General features: G+C 39.5%; 1 protein-coding gene across 1 annotated transcript; it reads left to right on the top strand.

The window, feature by feature from the left end:
• Positions 1-2,150: 2,150 nt before the first annotated feature.
• On the top strand, positions 2,151-5,375 carry LOC117751006 (FAST kinase domain-containing protein 5, mitochondrial). Its single transcript, XM_034562499.1, has 2 exons — positions 2,151-2,252; positions 2,921-5,375. Exon 2 carries the CDS (start codon positions 2,933-2,935, stop codon positions 5,369-5,371), a length of 2,439 nt encoding a protein of 812 aa, XP_034418390.1. The 5' UTR covers positions 2,151-2,252; positions 2,921-2,932; the 3' UTR covers positions 5,372-5,375.
• Positions 5,376-17,508: the final 12,133 nt, after the last annotated feature.

Genomic DNA, 17,508 nt, shown 5'->3' with positions numbered 1-17,508 from the left:
CTAAAATGCAGCTAAAACCTATTCCACCAACTTGTACACCGATTCATCTGGATGACTGTAGAGCAAAGAACAGATCTTTTTTTAAATCAATCCCCACATATTCATGAGTTCTGAGAAGATGAACCTGTTGGACAGGTTGTAAACGGTTCAGGGAGGAGCGAGGGAGCACACTGGGGCCTTTAACCCTTATGCACACACACCACATTTTATTAATTTTAAAGGCATACTCTGTTACCGTGCTATGCAAACCAGTGAATCAATATTTCATTCAGCATTGCTTTGAGTTTGAAAGACAAACATTAAATGTAATAAAACAACAGCCATGCAGTTGCCAGCACGGCTGTATTAAAACATATTGGAAGAAGACTTGCATGTTGAAAAAATAAAAATAAAAGTAGTGATGAAGTTTGGCCTTAAGGTGGCACTAAAGGTACACAAATGTTACAACACCCAAAGGTTAACATTTAAAAGGGGCCACAATTTGAAATTTGATTAAAATGTGTGCAAAGAGAAAGGAGGTATGTTTCTGAATACATTTGGATGCTCAATGTTTCCTCATGCAGAAGGGAGCATGTAAAAGGCCCTCAACTGTCTTCATATGATAAAATACAGCACACCGGGTTCAATAGTTTGTATCCTCCGATACCGATCTAATTCCACACATCAGGTCACATGAAATCCTTCAGGTTTAGTGACATGTTTACATAGAGCAGCGTGTTTCACATGCATCAACTCATTATATTGGGATTATTGGTGCTCTACCATCAATGTAACCCAAGATTGTCTACGATGGCAGAAATGTACAACTTTTATAAAGTCAACAGAAAGCGACTAAATTAATAAAAATTATATAAATACCAGTGAATCTGTGTTCAGTACTACGTTCTGTGAGCCATGCATATTATTTGGGTAATTTGCTTGTAAACATGAAGGGTAGAGCACCATAGAGATATTGAATTGTCTTAAGCGTTGTAATTTTTACTCAACAGTGCCACAGGCTTAGAATATTGTTCAATCTTAACAGTATCATCACAAAACCTGCAGGATGTGTCCACAACAGTATTTTCCCCTTATTTAACTTCAAATACCATAAAATCCAGGTCCTATATAGAAAAGGGAATGTTTGCTGGCCATAGACGAAGCTGCAGGTTATCGATATTTCTTTTGGAAAAAGAAATGGTTGCAGTTGAACTCAAATTGTACCGAAACATTTTCAAAATGCACCGGTCTGCAGATGGGTTTGAGGGAACCAAAACCGCAGCGAATATAATGTTTCAATGAAAAATGTAAAAAAATAAATAAATAAGCCGGGATTAATAGAAATAACTTTTGTGTTGCTCATGCTCATTGGACCTCAAGTATTTTTCTCATTTGGATTCAAAATAATATGTTCAGTAGAAGCATTACATTAATACAATTCTTCTAATCCCAGTAACTTTAGCTGCCATTTAAAAACGTTGATTGTATTCAAAGTGACCAACAGTCCTCGAGCAGTTAAAGCATTTTGACAATAAAGTTAAAGGGATTAATCTTTTGTACATACAGATCCCTAGTTACCATAACGAGTATGATATAATTATGCAGGTAACAAAACCAAGTGTAAAGTTACTGGTTTGCTATTATAATGGTAACCTCTGCTAAAAGTATACATTTTATGGTATACTTATTTATGGTTTAATTACTTAAGTTATTTCAGATATCTTTTTTTAAAGTTTTGGTTTAATCCAAATTAAATTAAAATAAAGAAGATACATATTAAACAAAGGTTTGTTGTAATTATATAAAACGTATTGGTGTAATTCTACATCTGCAGCAGCATGTTGACTCTTTTAATGGAGGGTAAATACACTTGAGTTTTGTCGCCCTGACGTTTGAATCTACCCGCTTGCCGTAGGTCATGCTCTGTTCAGTCCGCTCAGTCATGGCCGCTCTTCACGGAAGCCACATCAACCTGCCACAATAATGTAACAGCACACATCCGACACGATTCTTACCAGTTATTTATTGTGGAAACACATTTGTACACTGAACATTCCCATACAACAGTATAATCTGTTTACCACAGCATGATATCTTCACTGATTTTAGCACTTCGTCTGGTGATTGTGTCGGTCTCCTTTTGTTTTGAAGGTTGAAGTACTTGGTTTCCGGTCGTGATAGTAGCGCGTTTGTTTCCTCTCCTCTTAACTTCATGTTGTTTTTCACGTTCAGCCTTTTAATATGAGTTCCCTGTTGATGCTGGGGAGTTAAAGGTGAGATTAACGTTGTGTTAGATGATATACAAATTAATGTGGGGATGTGATTAAAAAAATATTTTACGCCGACTGACACCACATCCATTCTGCAATGTGGCTGCTCTACTTTGACTGTAACATGCATGTTACAGCACAACACTGAATTGTTCATGCACATAAGCAGTGTTGTACGTATAAATGTATAGTAGCATTAGCGTCTTTTAATCACGATTCTCATCAAGAGGAAGTATTCACTGACCTGTGCTGGACTATTTCTAGAAACAATATTTTTCTAACAGTTATGTTTGTTACAGGTTTATTCAAATATCATACCCTAATGTTCTGTCACCTTAAGTGTACAACATGTAGAATACAAGTTCATAGACTTAAAACATGTTTTTTTTTTGTTTAAATCAAAATTGAGCAGCTTTAAACTTTATTCTTTCCACATCTCCATTTCACCCTCTTGTAAAAGCAACATTTTCTTGGCCTTTGACACCCTAGAGACCAAATTTGTGGATGCATATACAATAATAAATGATATAATAATAATAATAATAATAATAATAATAATAATAATAATAATAATAATAATAATAATAATATTAAGTGTTTGTCCGACTTGGCACCTTTTTTATTTTGGCATTTGCTGGCTTTCTTTTGAAATCCTGTCTTTGTCCTTCTAGTCTGGCAGACTGATGGCTTCCTGTGTGCTGTGTCGTCGGTTGCCCAGGCTACGCTACCTCCCAGGCTTGAGAAAAGACTTTACCCAGGCTCAGCATGTGCCTGTCAAACAAGAGGATGAGATGGATGATCTTGAGGGGAAGAAAGAAGTATTACAACACCAGGAAGCCTTTCCCCAGGGGGGGTACAGGCTGTATTACAACCCTTCCTCTTATCATGCCTCTGTGTGGAACTCAGCAACCTCCCAGAGCCAAACAGATAATGATGAGGATGAACAGTGTCTCTCCACTCTCGCACCTTCCTTCTGGCAACAGAGCAATCACTACAGTGTGAGTTGTTCACGGCATCTCTCCAGCTCAAATAACACACTTCTTGACTTAGCTTTCAACAAAGGCCCTGAATCTGAGAAGCCACCCGTTTCACCATACTACAGAAAGCCCACACCGCCAGATGTTAAAGTAGATACACGTGCCTTCCTCAAATGTCGGCCAGGGTATGCCTCCATGACCCTTGACCTCACCCAGCGGCCTCACCCAATTGAATGGGAAGAGGCCCTGCCAGTGCTCCAAAAAGTGACTGTTTTAAAAGGCAGCATGAAACCATCTGATGTGTCTCAGTTTTTTGTGGAGCTCAGCCGCTTGCACCCGGACAAGATGACATTGGTGAGGAGTGACCAGCGCTTTATCATGCTCCTCCGATATTCTGTGGAAAACCTTCGCCTCTTCACTCAACATCAGCTGCTGGAGGTGCTGCAGTCCTTTGTGTGGCTGGACATGCCCTCTGCACACACTGTACTCGGGCTGTATGAGGCCGAGCTAAACCGCCGGGCCAACCAGATGAGTTTACACCATTTGCTGTTAGCCGCTGACTTGTGGCGTTGTATTGGCCGCCAGGTCCCCCAGTTCTTACAGCACCTCTATGATTCCGTCCCCCTGCATCTGGCACAGATTGGGGTCCCTGAGCTGGTGCAACTGTTGTATATAACGGGAGAGGGTAGGCATTGCTCAAAGGACTTGATCCATCCTGTAGAGCAGCTTCTCATGCGTCACTTACAGCAACTTTACCCTGAGGAAGTTGGTGCTGTATGCTTGGGGCTATTTAAATCCCAGACTTCCATATCTGAGGGAGCAGTAACTCGTATTATTGATAAGGCGCACTCTTTTGTGGAGGAGATGAGCGACTTTGCCATTGTGAATGTGCTGAAATTATTGCGTTTCAGCTACCTGTATCACAGGGCGTGGCTGCAGGCCCTGTCACGGGAAGTTCCCCGACGGGCCCATGGGATGGGTGTCCAGGGTCTAATGCATGTGGCACTGGCCTGTTCAGCGCTGCATTACCGCGATGATAACATCCTATTGGCAATTGCGGAGAGAATTCCCTCGCTGGTGCCGCACTGCAGGAGCAAAGACTCATGTAAACTGCTGTGGGCCTTTGGCACATTAGGGTTTCTCCCAGCCCAGAGCCCCAGCTACTATCCGAGCCTTATAGAGGCCCTGAGAAGGAGGAAAGCTGAATTCCAACGATACCCAGAGCATCTGCTTACTGGTCTTCTAGGCCTGGCCTTCGTCTCTCAGTTTCCAGAGGACCTAATTGCATTAGCTTTGAGTCCTGCCTTTGTCAACTCGGCACTGAAATCCGCACAGCTGGAGCTGAAAAAAGACTTTTTCACTTTAGATGAAACCGTGGCTCTGGAGTTGCCTCAGTGGAGTGGCCCGCGGCTAAGCTGCAAACTGAGAGAGGAGGTGGTAGAAATGCTGTGGAAGTTTGCTCAGTCAGACGTGTGCCGGAAACCAGACGTTCTGGAGGCAGAATCTACTCTGCAGGATCTGCTTGGAGGAGAGAAGTTTGTATTTAAGAGAATGATTCTCCCCCACACTCGCTCCATCGACCTGGAAGTACATCTCGACTCCACTGGACAGCCAATACCTGTGAACCCAGCATCCCACACAGCCACGCCATCTCAAGATGACAGTTCATCCAAATATCTGTCTCATCAGGGTTGGGAAAGAATGAATGTAGGAGTAACTATAACTGATGGACTTTTAACACAGCTAACCAATACAAAAAAAACCACACAACCGTTAACCCCTTCTCCTCCGGTTAAGCCTACATCTCTCCACAGAGTAGAGCCTGATGAGGGTGGGAGACAGTTTGACACAGGACTAGACCTGACCAGTGACATTATAGAAACTCTTTGCAAATCGCGTATCCAAGCCTCAGCCCCTCAGGACTCCAAAGGCACAGTCAAACTCGCCATCCAAGTTTCCAGCAGGAACCACTATTGCTACAATTCACAGCAGTTGTTGGGCCTGCATGCCATGAAGAGGAGGCAGCTGAAGTTGGCTGGCTACAGGGTTGTAGAGCTTAGCCACAAGGAGTGGTTCCCCATGCTGAGGAAAAGCAGGGTTGAGAAGCTGGCACATCTGCACTGCAAAATCTACAACAGTCTGTAATGATTCTCTGCCCCCCCCCCCCCCCCCCCCCCCCCCCCCCCCCCTCCCCCCTCCCCTCCCCTCCCCTCCATTGCCATTGTATATGTTGAGTTAAAGTAACATTTCTTAAGTATTTTGGTCCAAATAATGCAAATAAAAATAAAGTATTCAACTCATCACTGTCTTAGGCAAGGTGTTGGAATCATATCATTTTCATACAATTGATACATTTTTCCTTTTCTGAATAAAAAAAATCTCAATTTTGCTAACGCCTTCCAGGGTCTGTGGAAGAGGAGACACACATGTTGTTTTGCATCATACTTATAATCAAACTCACCGTCATTCATGATGGTATTCTCAGAGGTCAGGGCATCTGTTTCAAGTGTTTGTTTTTTTAATCGTTGCCCGCTTTACAGGTCAAAGATTCCGCTTGATCTTCTCAACTGATGTGAACTTAACAGCCTTATATGTTTTTGTACCGTGTCTGCTAATGAACCATCCAGTTTGATAAAGACCGGATTAAAATTCATTGCAATTGAATACCAAAGGAGAGTCAAAATAATTCCCAGCAGAGTGAATGACCACAAGTTCAGTGAAGCGTCTGTAATGCTTCGTTCATCACAAAGATCAGACAGCAGGAATGTAGCTCCATTTCCAACCAGCGGGAGTCTGGTAAAAGTATTTTTTGGCATTTCAATTTTTGTCTTCCAACAATGTTTCTGAAACCGGGTACTGGGGTGTTTTCATGTTACGTAGAATTGGCACCGACACCACTGGACAGCTTTGTATTGAAGACTGATATGACAATAACTTCAATATTAGTTTTTTTATTTTATTTTTATGGCCTGTTTCATAGCCTTTTGGGAGCAGGATTTGATGACCATTTATACGACTTTTTTTTAATGGAAAGAATACATCAGTGTTTTTAAAGGAGGGTTATTGTTGTCAGATAAAGAGTCAAGATGGGTTTACTGAATATTTTCACACAATGGACAATCAAGGCAGTAGCGTCCTTGAATTAAGATAGACTGACAATGTATAACAAGAAAAAATATTGTACAAAGTGTCTGGAGAGGAAAATGTCCTTGACACATAATGAGGATAATATTATATCAACTTGTAGGAATATTGGAACAACAAATGAGGGTTGCTGAACAGATTCATTTATAAACATTAAGAGCTTTTTACATGTACATTATAATATTTAATAGTTTATCTTTTGTATCATAACTTGTGAATGCAATGCAGATCAACAGCTCAATAACTGATATGCCCCCCATCAAAACATGGAAATCAGTGCATGGTAGAAAACAATGTACAACTATTGTCTGCTTTAAATGATGCTTTCATGGTAGAGCAGGGTCGTCCTTCAATCAGAGGGTCAGCGGTTCGATCCCCGGCTCCTCTAGTCCATGTCGGTGTGTCCTTGGGCACAATTGTGATTCATAAATGTTAGTTAGAGTGTTGATGGGCAGGTGGCACCATGCATGGTAGCCCTTATCATCAGCGTATGAATGTGTGAATAATGACATGGAGCTGTTCAATTGAGTGGTCGGAGTGGAAGGAAGTCCATTTACCATCCGTTTAAAAATCATACTACTCTGCAATGTAAATATGGTTGTAAACAAATATTTGTAGTTAATGGACTTTGTTTTACTCCAAATGTATAACAGTGAACACAATTTGAAAGAAATAATTTGGTATGAGAAAGCATTGTTTATGTCTTGCTGACCGTCATATGTGTGGGAAACCTCCCTAAGTGGGGAACCTCCCTAAGCAGGATATCCTTGTTACTCCCTGAAGAAAAAGCTGTGACGAGACCTTGGTGTAAGGATACACTGGAGAGACTACAGGTGGGTTGTGTTCCCCTTACAATGTGTTCCTTTCCATCTCCTCCCCCCTTTTCCTCTGTGACCTAGAAAGCGATGTTAGTGCTTCCATCTTGCCAGCTGTGTAGGAGACAAAAACAGCTTCAAGGTCCCGGACTAGGACACATTGTCTGAAGGAAAGACATAGACAAAGAACATCCTGTAGGGAGATTTCTTTAATGGCATGCCTGATGCCCAGACATAACTATAGCATTCTTAAAAGCTGGATATCCAAACTGATCACCTGAATTGTCTTTCTCAGATAATTAATGCAACGCCATATCAGCCACATGCACTTCATATATCCATGTTGATCCAGCACAGTGGAACGTAGAACCCCAGGATTTGAAACACTTTGATGAATAATTGGCAATTGGACTGAAGATTTAAGTTAGGACCACTTCGGTAATGGAAGCAGACTTTTGATGTTATCAGCTAATCTTAATTCTCCTCTGTCTCCTTCTCTCATTTACTTGAAGTTACTTGCTGATGGGACACCAGTGTTATTAAGGGAGGATAGGAAGTGAGCAGTGGGAAGGACAAATTCAATCAACACTACATCTGCCAGCATGCGTGGGAGCGCTTGATGAGCTCCTCAGGAGGAGCTGGAGGAGGCTGCTGGGTAAGGAGACGTTGTTGCTCTGGTGCTCCCCGATCACGACGAGTGAGAGGACAAGGAATGGATAGAGAGATGTTACAATTTTCCAGCAGAGGGCACTCTCAACTAAGGAAACAGCACATTATGGCTGACTGACAAGAAATAGTCCCATGACCTCTTTATACTTAAAGATATATATATATATATATATATATATATATATATATTTTATATGTGTATATATATCTTTATATGTATATCTATATATCTATATATATCTATATATGTATATATATATATATATATATATATATATATATATTCATGCAACTCACAATATAAATGCAAGATGTGCATCACTGTCTTCAGATAAGTCTTAACGATCTTAGAAGGACCTATTAAAGGAGCATTACATTTACATTTTGACAGTATGGAATAATGTTTTCAACAGTGCAATTGGTTTGCAGACCCATCAAATGAGACAGAAAAACACATTCAAGCACAGTAAGTACACTTTAACAAGTTAGAGAAAAAAAAAATCAATAAATACCTCTCCTATTCTTTGCAGATCTGAAAAACTGTAAAAGAGATTTCTCATTTGGGCCCTTTCAAGTCAGTGCCACCCCTGCAGCTACAAATTTCACACTTCTGATGCATGCTTTTGAAGTTGAGATGATTCAGTTTCTCATTTGACACTATTCTCTTTGGGTGGAAATGCAACTCATTGGGTAGCAACATAAACCCCTTATCTATGGGAGAAAACGTTACCTCTCTCCCGGTGTTGTGTTTACAGGTTGACACTAACGAGGGCAAACACGATTAGGGAATAGGGACTGCAACACTTTTATCAGCGTGTGGAGTAATGGGAATAATAATCATCTTAGATTGGATCATTATTCTGTTGTCGTATTGTATTCTGTGGAATCTACCAAGCAAGGTGCTAAACGCAATTTAGTACGTTATTAACTTGCTATCAAAAAGTAACCAGAGAATAAACGCCACCAATATTTCACCCGTTAATGGAAGAAGCGCTGGTAGAGTGAATGCTCTCTCAGTAATCCCCGTCTTATTTGCATTTCAATTCTTTTGCTTTTCTCAGCCTGGAAACTAATCCGGCACAGTCTGCATGTAGCTCGAATTTGCATCAACATTTCTCACGTTATTTCAACATAGCGATACTACTGTCTGTCTACTATAAATCCTTAACTTAGCTTATTGTATGAGACAGACAAATCCTAATGTCACATATTCTTTAAGCACTTACGCAACTCCACTACAAAAACTCCACTTCAAAGACTTAATCGAGTTCCAGAGCAAATGATTTTCCCCTGGAGAGTGACAACAAATGAACCCCATCACAATTCTGCACGATGACGGCACTCACCACTCCTGAATGTCTCTGTATCACCTTCCTTTCTGACCCCTTCAGTGGTATTCAATAATGTGTCTGGATCCCTGCCTTTAGGATTCCACACACACTCTCTCTGCTGCAGCGACGCGCCTGATAGGGAGTGTTTGCATTCAGCTCTTGTCTTTGCTGCTATTGATAGACCTTTATTAACTCAACCAAGTTCAAGAGTGGCCTGGTTCCTCATTCATTAAGGGATACAACTTTTCACCTTAAAAAACATGAGGGGATTTGGCTGGATTTTGATTATTAGTGTTGTATTTTTGGCTACTTACTAAATAAAGAAAGTCAACGTCGTGCTCTATTACTCAAGCGGTTAGTCGCCCAGAGGAATACATGATGTGAGCATTGATATTCTATTAAAGGGTTTCACTTGACACAGTTAGTTGCACACTAAAATCAAAACAACAAGCTCAAAGACACTGATACTCCATAGAGCTGAGGGGGGACTGTCAAGTGAGCTGATCATTATTTGTTGGTTTGCCACAAAGTTTCATTCATTACATGTGAAAGATGTTTTAAAAAATGTTCATCCAAAACTAGAAGCATTTAATAATATATTATAAGGATTAGTGCAACTTTAAAGTAGAATCTGTGAAAATCAAACAATTAAGTCACATAAGTGGGGACACATGTCTGTGTTTAACCCATACACTATTCCTAATTACATGATAAAATGCAAAAGCAAAAGGACATAAAGACGAAAAGCAAAACACTCCATTGAGCACTTTCAGGTGTGGCTTTGAACACTTACCTGTAGAACAAAAAGGCGCTCCCAAAGGATAAACCCTGCGAGAGCTTCAGATGGAGGAATGTATTCTTTACATGTGTTCACATATTGTCTTTCATTTAAAAGCACTTAAAAGTGCCGAGTCACTGCATTGAAACTTCAGTCTGACATATCAGGATTTGGGACGCTTGCTGTGCAGGATGGATGACGATGAGGAGAAGCTACGGTTGAATGCCCTGATGAGGACCCGTTACAGAGCGCTTAGTAAAATAATGTGAAGGTAAAACAAAATGATGAAAGATGTCTAAGCATAGATAAATATTTGCTGTAATAATTGCAGTACATTTCATACACGGGGCTGCCAGTGAGACACCAAAATGAACCATCATACTGTATGTTTCAACTCCTGAGATTTATTGATTATTGAATGTTAATTTATCCCAAAGATGATAGCACTACAATATCATTTTTTTCTTATTTCATTTAATTTAATCGGTTATTTAAAAATGTTTCATGCAATTTTGAGAAGTCAAAGATTTATGTATGTGCCTTGTGCCAGCCCTCCACTATTAATGACATTGTTCAGGTTATTGAATAATCTATAAATTATAAAATTTTCCAATGTGGCTTTAAAATCGGTGCAACATAATGACACCCTCTGTCCTTGTCTATGGCCATTTCTTTATTTCTTTCTTTATTCCCAATAAATCTCCATTGATGACCATGTCCTGTGCTGAAATACTGAAGGCACTGTGTCTCCAAGCAGAAAATGGAATACTGAACGACTCTTCTCATCATGTTCATGTTCATCCTCCCTTCCCCCCGTCGTTGAACAAGAAGCTCATCAAGCGAACATAGATTTAGCTTCCTGGCTAATATCAATATGTTGCTATATTTGACGTTGGCAGGTGAACTGAGACTTCAGAACATGAGGTTCTTCTGTAGTGCATTCATTTTACGTTTGAGTGTAATGTTCAGTGCCATCATCAATAGAAGCAGAAATGCCACAAAGAGATGATGCAGGAATTGCAACATCAGGAACTGGAACAAACATCCAACCATGAAATCCTACATGACTCCGGCGTAAAAGCAGTTTCTCTCTTCTCTGTAATCGTCTTCAGGTTGTTGAGCTTGAAGTCGCATTCGCTGTACGGTAGAATTAAAAGTATTGCATTAGCACAATCAGAATGAGTTTCATGAAATGAAGAAAGTGCATTATCCTTTAATGCACACAGTGATGCACAGCCTACCCCTGAGCCGGAAGTAAATGTGTCCACGTCCTTTGCTTTTATGCGCACGGAAACCATGTTCTGCTTAATAGGAGTTCATATTTTAGTCTGTAATCACACCCCATAACCATGGCAGACACATTTAAAGTGATGGGTAAACCATTGCGTGACGATTAATCACTTTATCTCGAACACTCAGAGTTCAGGTAAACACACCGACAGAGATGGATGCACTGACACACACACACACACACACACACACTTACCTACACACACATTCCTACATTATAACATCAAGAGGCATTCTCAGGAAGGCAGTTGATAAATGAGCTGGAGAAATTTAAAATCTTTCCAATGTTCCAACTTCCATTTCTAAATAATTGATGAATTTTACAGTACATTCACATTGCCTTGACATTGTATCAACATTGTGCTCTGCTCCACATTATTGTACAACATTTTAATTTCATTGCGATGGGGGGGGGGGGCTCGTTATTGTGATGTTGCATTGTAATAGTAGTCATTTAGTTAAATTAGACTTAGTTACATTAAATAGGAGTGGTTCCTTTTTTAGGGATATCCATCACATGCAAATAATGAATAATGGCTGTTTTAACAGAAGTGGTGTGCAGGAAGAATTCTTTTTTCTTTGTTACAATTCCAAAGCGCCGCTATCGGACTGAAAGGAACATTTGAAATGGGGGCTCAGTGACCAAAAGGCCAAAGCCGACTGAAAATAAGAAGTTCTACCAGAAGGGAAAGGATAGGTGTCAGAGCACACAACTAAAATATAGCAAGGAGGCTTTACATACAAAGAGAGATTGAAAAAATAGGAGCTATTTAAAATGACCAAATCCAGGAAAGAAACTGCAGTTCCAAAGTGGTTTTACATTACACAGACGTACTGTTTTACATTCCCAGAAATAACAAACTAAAATCAATGACATTCTGTCCAAAGGACATTTATTGTCATCTTCCTCCCTTACTATGCTGCTTATGCACCGCTCTAAGTCAGCACAGGTCTCTACAGCTGTCAAAACCACATATTTAATGGGTTTGACTGTATGGTACCCCAACGTGGTTGACCTCATTCCAGAGGATTGATGCATTATGGGACCTTCCGATCAGAAAGAGCTTTTAATCATTTCTGTCTTCGTGGCTTATTGCTTATCAACGTATCCTGCTGATGATTAGACTCCATTCCTGCTTTAATCTGGACAACTTAATTATACAGGAGATGTCAGACTCCCAAGGACGCTCTTATTTCGAGTGTGGTAAAATCCAAGTGTGAATATTTGATGTTGCCGTCCTCCTGTGCCGTAGAAATATCGTCTCCTGGGAGGGAGAGAAGGACATGTATGCAGGGTAAATGGGATTTCTACATACATGCATGATAAAATCTCATCTTCAAAGATTGATAATCTGAACTGAATCATACTGTATAGATAGTCTAATACATAATATAAATACAATGTATCTTACAGCTAATGCACAGCACATTTATGTTTTATTACACTGTCTGTAACATCCATAAACAAAAGCTGCAATCTTCTCAGCAGGTGTTGTAGAGGCTTATGTTGATTAATGAAGTTAATACACTTCTGTCCTGATAATACAATTGTATGAGAACAAACAAGTATAAGGAAGTATAAGTTGCCATAGCAACCAACCTTTTCCCTGCTTGACTGTTTTCCTGTGAGTGGATGTTGCTTTGATCCGGTAGCCAGTGGCTAGGTGAGGCGTTTAACTGGGTTATAACCAGAGGAAGAACCCTCCCGGTGGGTAAGAGACCCCATCAAGATCACAATCAACACTTTGATTAAAGGGGAGGAAATCCGGCGTAATCCATTCGTACGAGTTTATCATCTTCTAGGGGTTCCATTGCGGTCTTTGAAAGGTATGGAGTGTTTCATTGCAAGACATATAAGACACGTCTATTTCTATTTTTTTTTTTTCTATTTTTTTTAAGGATTGCTTAAATTCCGAATTTTTTTAATTAAAAGATACTATAAATATGCATGTAAACCTCCAAACAAACTCAGGTGTATTTAAATATGCAGCGTATGTGATGAATTATTAACAGACATTGTGAAATCTAAAATAGTGGCTTTGAATAATTCATCTTACATTCACTTACTTTTCTTATGAGTTTTGGATTGCAAACCCGAGTGGAGATTGACTTGCATCACACATTGTTGAAGAATTATCGATTTTAATGCGTATCTCTTTAATTCTTACCGGTTCCTTTAAATTGCTGTGCAGAGGAGTCACATTTAGTATCAACCCAAAATAGCTCTGAGGACGTTCCTCACATACTGCAGAGCTCAGCTGCAGCAGGTGGCTGCGGTGTTACGAAATAGATGCAAATATATTCTCCAGAGGGGGCGATCACTTACGATTGAGGCCATCACAATGTTTTTCAACCCCCCCCCCCGTAACAAAAGGTGATTTTCTGTTACCTCTTGATGTCACAACGGCTTAATGCTTTGTAGAGTGTGTCGGGCCAGCATCAGCTGAGTTCCTGTAGCTGATGCTGCAGAAGCAGATACAGCTGTGCTCAAGATTCATCGGGGATTGTCAGTACTCTCTTTGGATGTGTTGTGAACCATTTTAGTGCTAGCCTCAGCTATATGACATTAGCTTTGTGTTAAGTCAAAGCGCAGCACTTTCTTTCTTTTGTTAGTGAACTTACATTTATGCGAGCACTTCATATCCCTTCTTTTTCTTTTAGATATATAATTCAAATATGGGTCGGAAAGTATTTGTGGTGCAAAGCTCTAACATGACAATGACGCATTCTTTTTTTGATCACAGGTAAAAAATATAATTAAGTATTCATATCGTTTGAATAATACAAGACAGCACAAGACTTAAGTCATGCTTGTAGCTATGTGAGGCTGTTCTTGGGCACAGCTGGATTGAAGCTAAATAACGTGAGCATGACAACACAATGACAACGCCAACATGCTCATGTTCAGGAGATAGTGTTGAGCATCTTCACAATCTTAGTGTTATATTTGCAAGTTTTCAAAACTTAACGGATAACATATTTCACACAAAACTACAATTATGTACCTCAGGATGCCCCAAAAGGAAACATTCTGGAGATCATCCAAATCCTTCAGATTCAGAGTCAAGAGACCATGAATGTTTGTATAAAATGTTGTGCAAATCCGTCAAGTAGACAGCGATATATTTAACTGGATAAATGCAAGGTCAGGGAATCACCAAATCACAGGATGTGTCTGTGTACAATGTGTGTGCAACACATCCAGTAGTTTCTGAGATATTTCAGTGGACGACCTTCAGAAAGACATTTCCCCCACACATATAGCAGACAATTGGAGTGTATTAAAAGTCTTACATTTAATAGAGGTCTTTATTTGCTTAATATTTTGAACTAAAAAAAACAGCATGAATACAGTCAGAGTCACATTCTCGTTTACTAAGTTCCAAAAGCAGAAAAGGAGCAAGAAGCAAATTTGAAACCTGTAGACATTCAAGTGTATTTACCTGTTAACATATTTGTAAAAGATTATCTGCTCGATTTTTCCAGTTGACTCTAATCAAATGTTCAACACACGATTGCTTAATGTTAGTATGTTCATTGACTTTTAAGTACTGTGCATATTTAACAATCACAGGGCTGTTGGCAGATTACTAATATAAGGTTTAGCTTAGGCACATACTGCATAAAATAACGTTTTACTCTTAAAATAATATATTTATATATATATATATATATATATATATATATATATACATTATTCTTTTTAACATGACAATCCCTGTCAAAACTGGTGAAGTCTTTAAGTGGTTGGCTGGACACATTTGACATGTCTTTTGGGAAATCTGGGAAATCTTGTCAGTTAACCAACAATAGCCTGTCACTTATCCAGTCAACAGTAAACAACTGAAGTCGTGTCTTCCATAAATTGAAATGATCTTCCTCAGTATTATTAGAGCTGACACATGCCAGCAGGTCTTCTCCATCTTTTGGCTTGTGAGGAATTGTGTAGTTGCACAATACTTTAACACAATGGAAGAACTTGAAATAACTCTTTTGATGCACCACCAGCCCGAAGTGCACAGCTATGAGCAAATAATGCTTTCCAGTGTAGTTAATGAGGAGAGATATGGATGGTCAAATGCTGAGCCACAGAGTTACCACTCTTTGAAGTGCTGCTTTCTGTTAATGATATTCATGACCTATTTGCTACTTCACTTTATGTTAATTCATGATGGCCTCGTTGGCATAATGCATTCATAGAGAATATAAAGATGCTGTTGGCACAACAATAATATAATTAATAAGGGAGTGTATGCATACACTTTGTAACGAGAACCAAGAATGCGGTTTTAACGCTACATCCGAGTCCGTTTGGACATCTGAACAATTGTGAAAATGAAAAGTCAGGATCTTATTACATTATAATATCAAAAAAAAAGCCTGGGTGAAGACATTAGTTTGACAGCTTGTTTATGGCAGTGCTCCCTAGGGTTCAGACGATGGTTACTCAACTCCCCCACCTTGCCATCTGTCTGGATCCATTGTAGCTTGTTGTAAATCCCACAAGGATACTCACTGCAAAGAGACAGAAACACGAAAAAGTGCTTTCAGGAACCACCGCGCGCCCTCATCTTGTCACGAGAGCGGCGTATAAAATGGGAGTCTCGCAATGCCTTAAACTATATACTGCTTAAAAAGTTATCCTCAAGATTAAATATAATAGAGTCTGAGTTGCCACCAACTACGCAGAGAGGAAAGTTGCTCTCCTAGTGTTTGTAGACAATGCTGTATACAAAACACATATTTATCTCTGGGCATCTGAGACACACTGAACCTTGTTGTTATACATATGTAAGATCATCAATGAAACTGCAGTCACACTTATATTTACAGTGCTGCTATTATGCTATTATAGTAAGAAAAATACAAAAACATATAATAACTAGAAGCTATTGACACAGTTTCTACGAGTGAGCTTTAAGAGAACGATGATTTAAGTGGACAGTAGCCTGTGTCTGATATGTCGAGGTTTATGTTGTAGTTTTATGAGCCATGTCCCGTGCGGTGAAGTTACAGAACAAGATGCCAAAAGCATGGCGGTGATGGGGCTCACTGCTGGTTCCCCTGTCACCTTAAGTGTCTCTTCTGCTGCAGTGTCCTTGAGGAAGATACCACATCCTTATCAGCTCAGTCGGTGTCGCATCATTTATCTGACACTGGGCCAGGGTGGAAATAATACATTTTCCAAACGTGTATGGCTTTTACTAATATTGCTTACGGTTACGGTATATTCAAACATGACAAGAGTATTACAAAAATATGCATTTTTTTCCAACACTTTAAAAGAAAAGAAATTTGTTGTTGAAATCAAAAAAGGAGATTGACACATGAAAACTCTATGTAAATTCAGTTTAGTACAGCAAAGGTGCACCACACCTACGGCCCATTTAACATTTTAACACCCACCTACAGCTACATGTACTGGACCTCTGAGCACAGCAGTGGGAGGAGAGGCTTGGTGGACGGCTGGTATACTTGCTGCAATGAGCTCAACTCCATTAAGTCTTTCAGTTATATATACAATATACAAGAAACATATATTTTGAAATCTAATGATAATCTTAACAATTATGAAGTAAAACGAAATGGTTTAGAAATAATCTAATTTCAGATTTTCTTAAAACTCCTTTGTACATGACACCTTTTGCTATACTTAGCTGGCATCACTACCACTGACCATTAACCTGATATGAACTGATTTAATATCAACCTATCAAAGAGAATGTGGGACTGAATGACATGAAGTCATATACAGTATAGGCCATTTAGTACAATGTGTAATTGGTCTTTCTTTACAAGCGTGCCCTTCACATACGCCATAGTAAATATACGTTACTGGAATGCACACCGTAACAAGTCTTTGCCACCATAGATACGTTTGATCAGATTAAATGATACTCGTCAAAACAAAGTGAACATCGAAACATTTGCAGATGAGCAGATAGTCGGCTTGCTTCAGCTCTCTGTTCGGTTTTACGAGGCGGCCAGGAAAGAGAAGAAGGAACTGTGCATCAGTGCAGCAATAGCTGCATTTAAATCCAGGCTGCCACAGTATATGAACAATCTGTAATAGTCCACTCACACTTCATAGCACTTGATTCAAAAGCTTCACGGTCACATATGGAATTTCTGTTTTTTTACACTTCTAAGAAATAATGCAGCGTATGACTGACTATTCATTGTTTTAGCTGTGCAATGTGTTTAATGCTCAGTGTGATTGTATTAAAAATAATCCTACATTTTAAACTTCAATGT

This window comes from Cyclopterus lumpus, chromosome 21 (assembly GCF_009769545.1).
Source record: "Cyclopterus lumpus isolate fCycLum1 chromosome 21, fCycLum1.pri, whole genome shotgun sequence".
Taxonomy (NCBI): Eukaryota; Metazoa; Chordata; class Actinopteri; order Perciformes; family Cyclopteridae; genus Cyclopterus; species Cyclopterus lumpus.
Note: the sequence above shows the minus strand (reverse complement) of the source record. Positions and strands in the feature narration are given on the sequence as shown.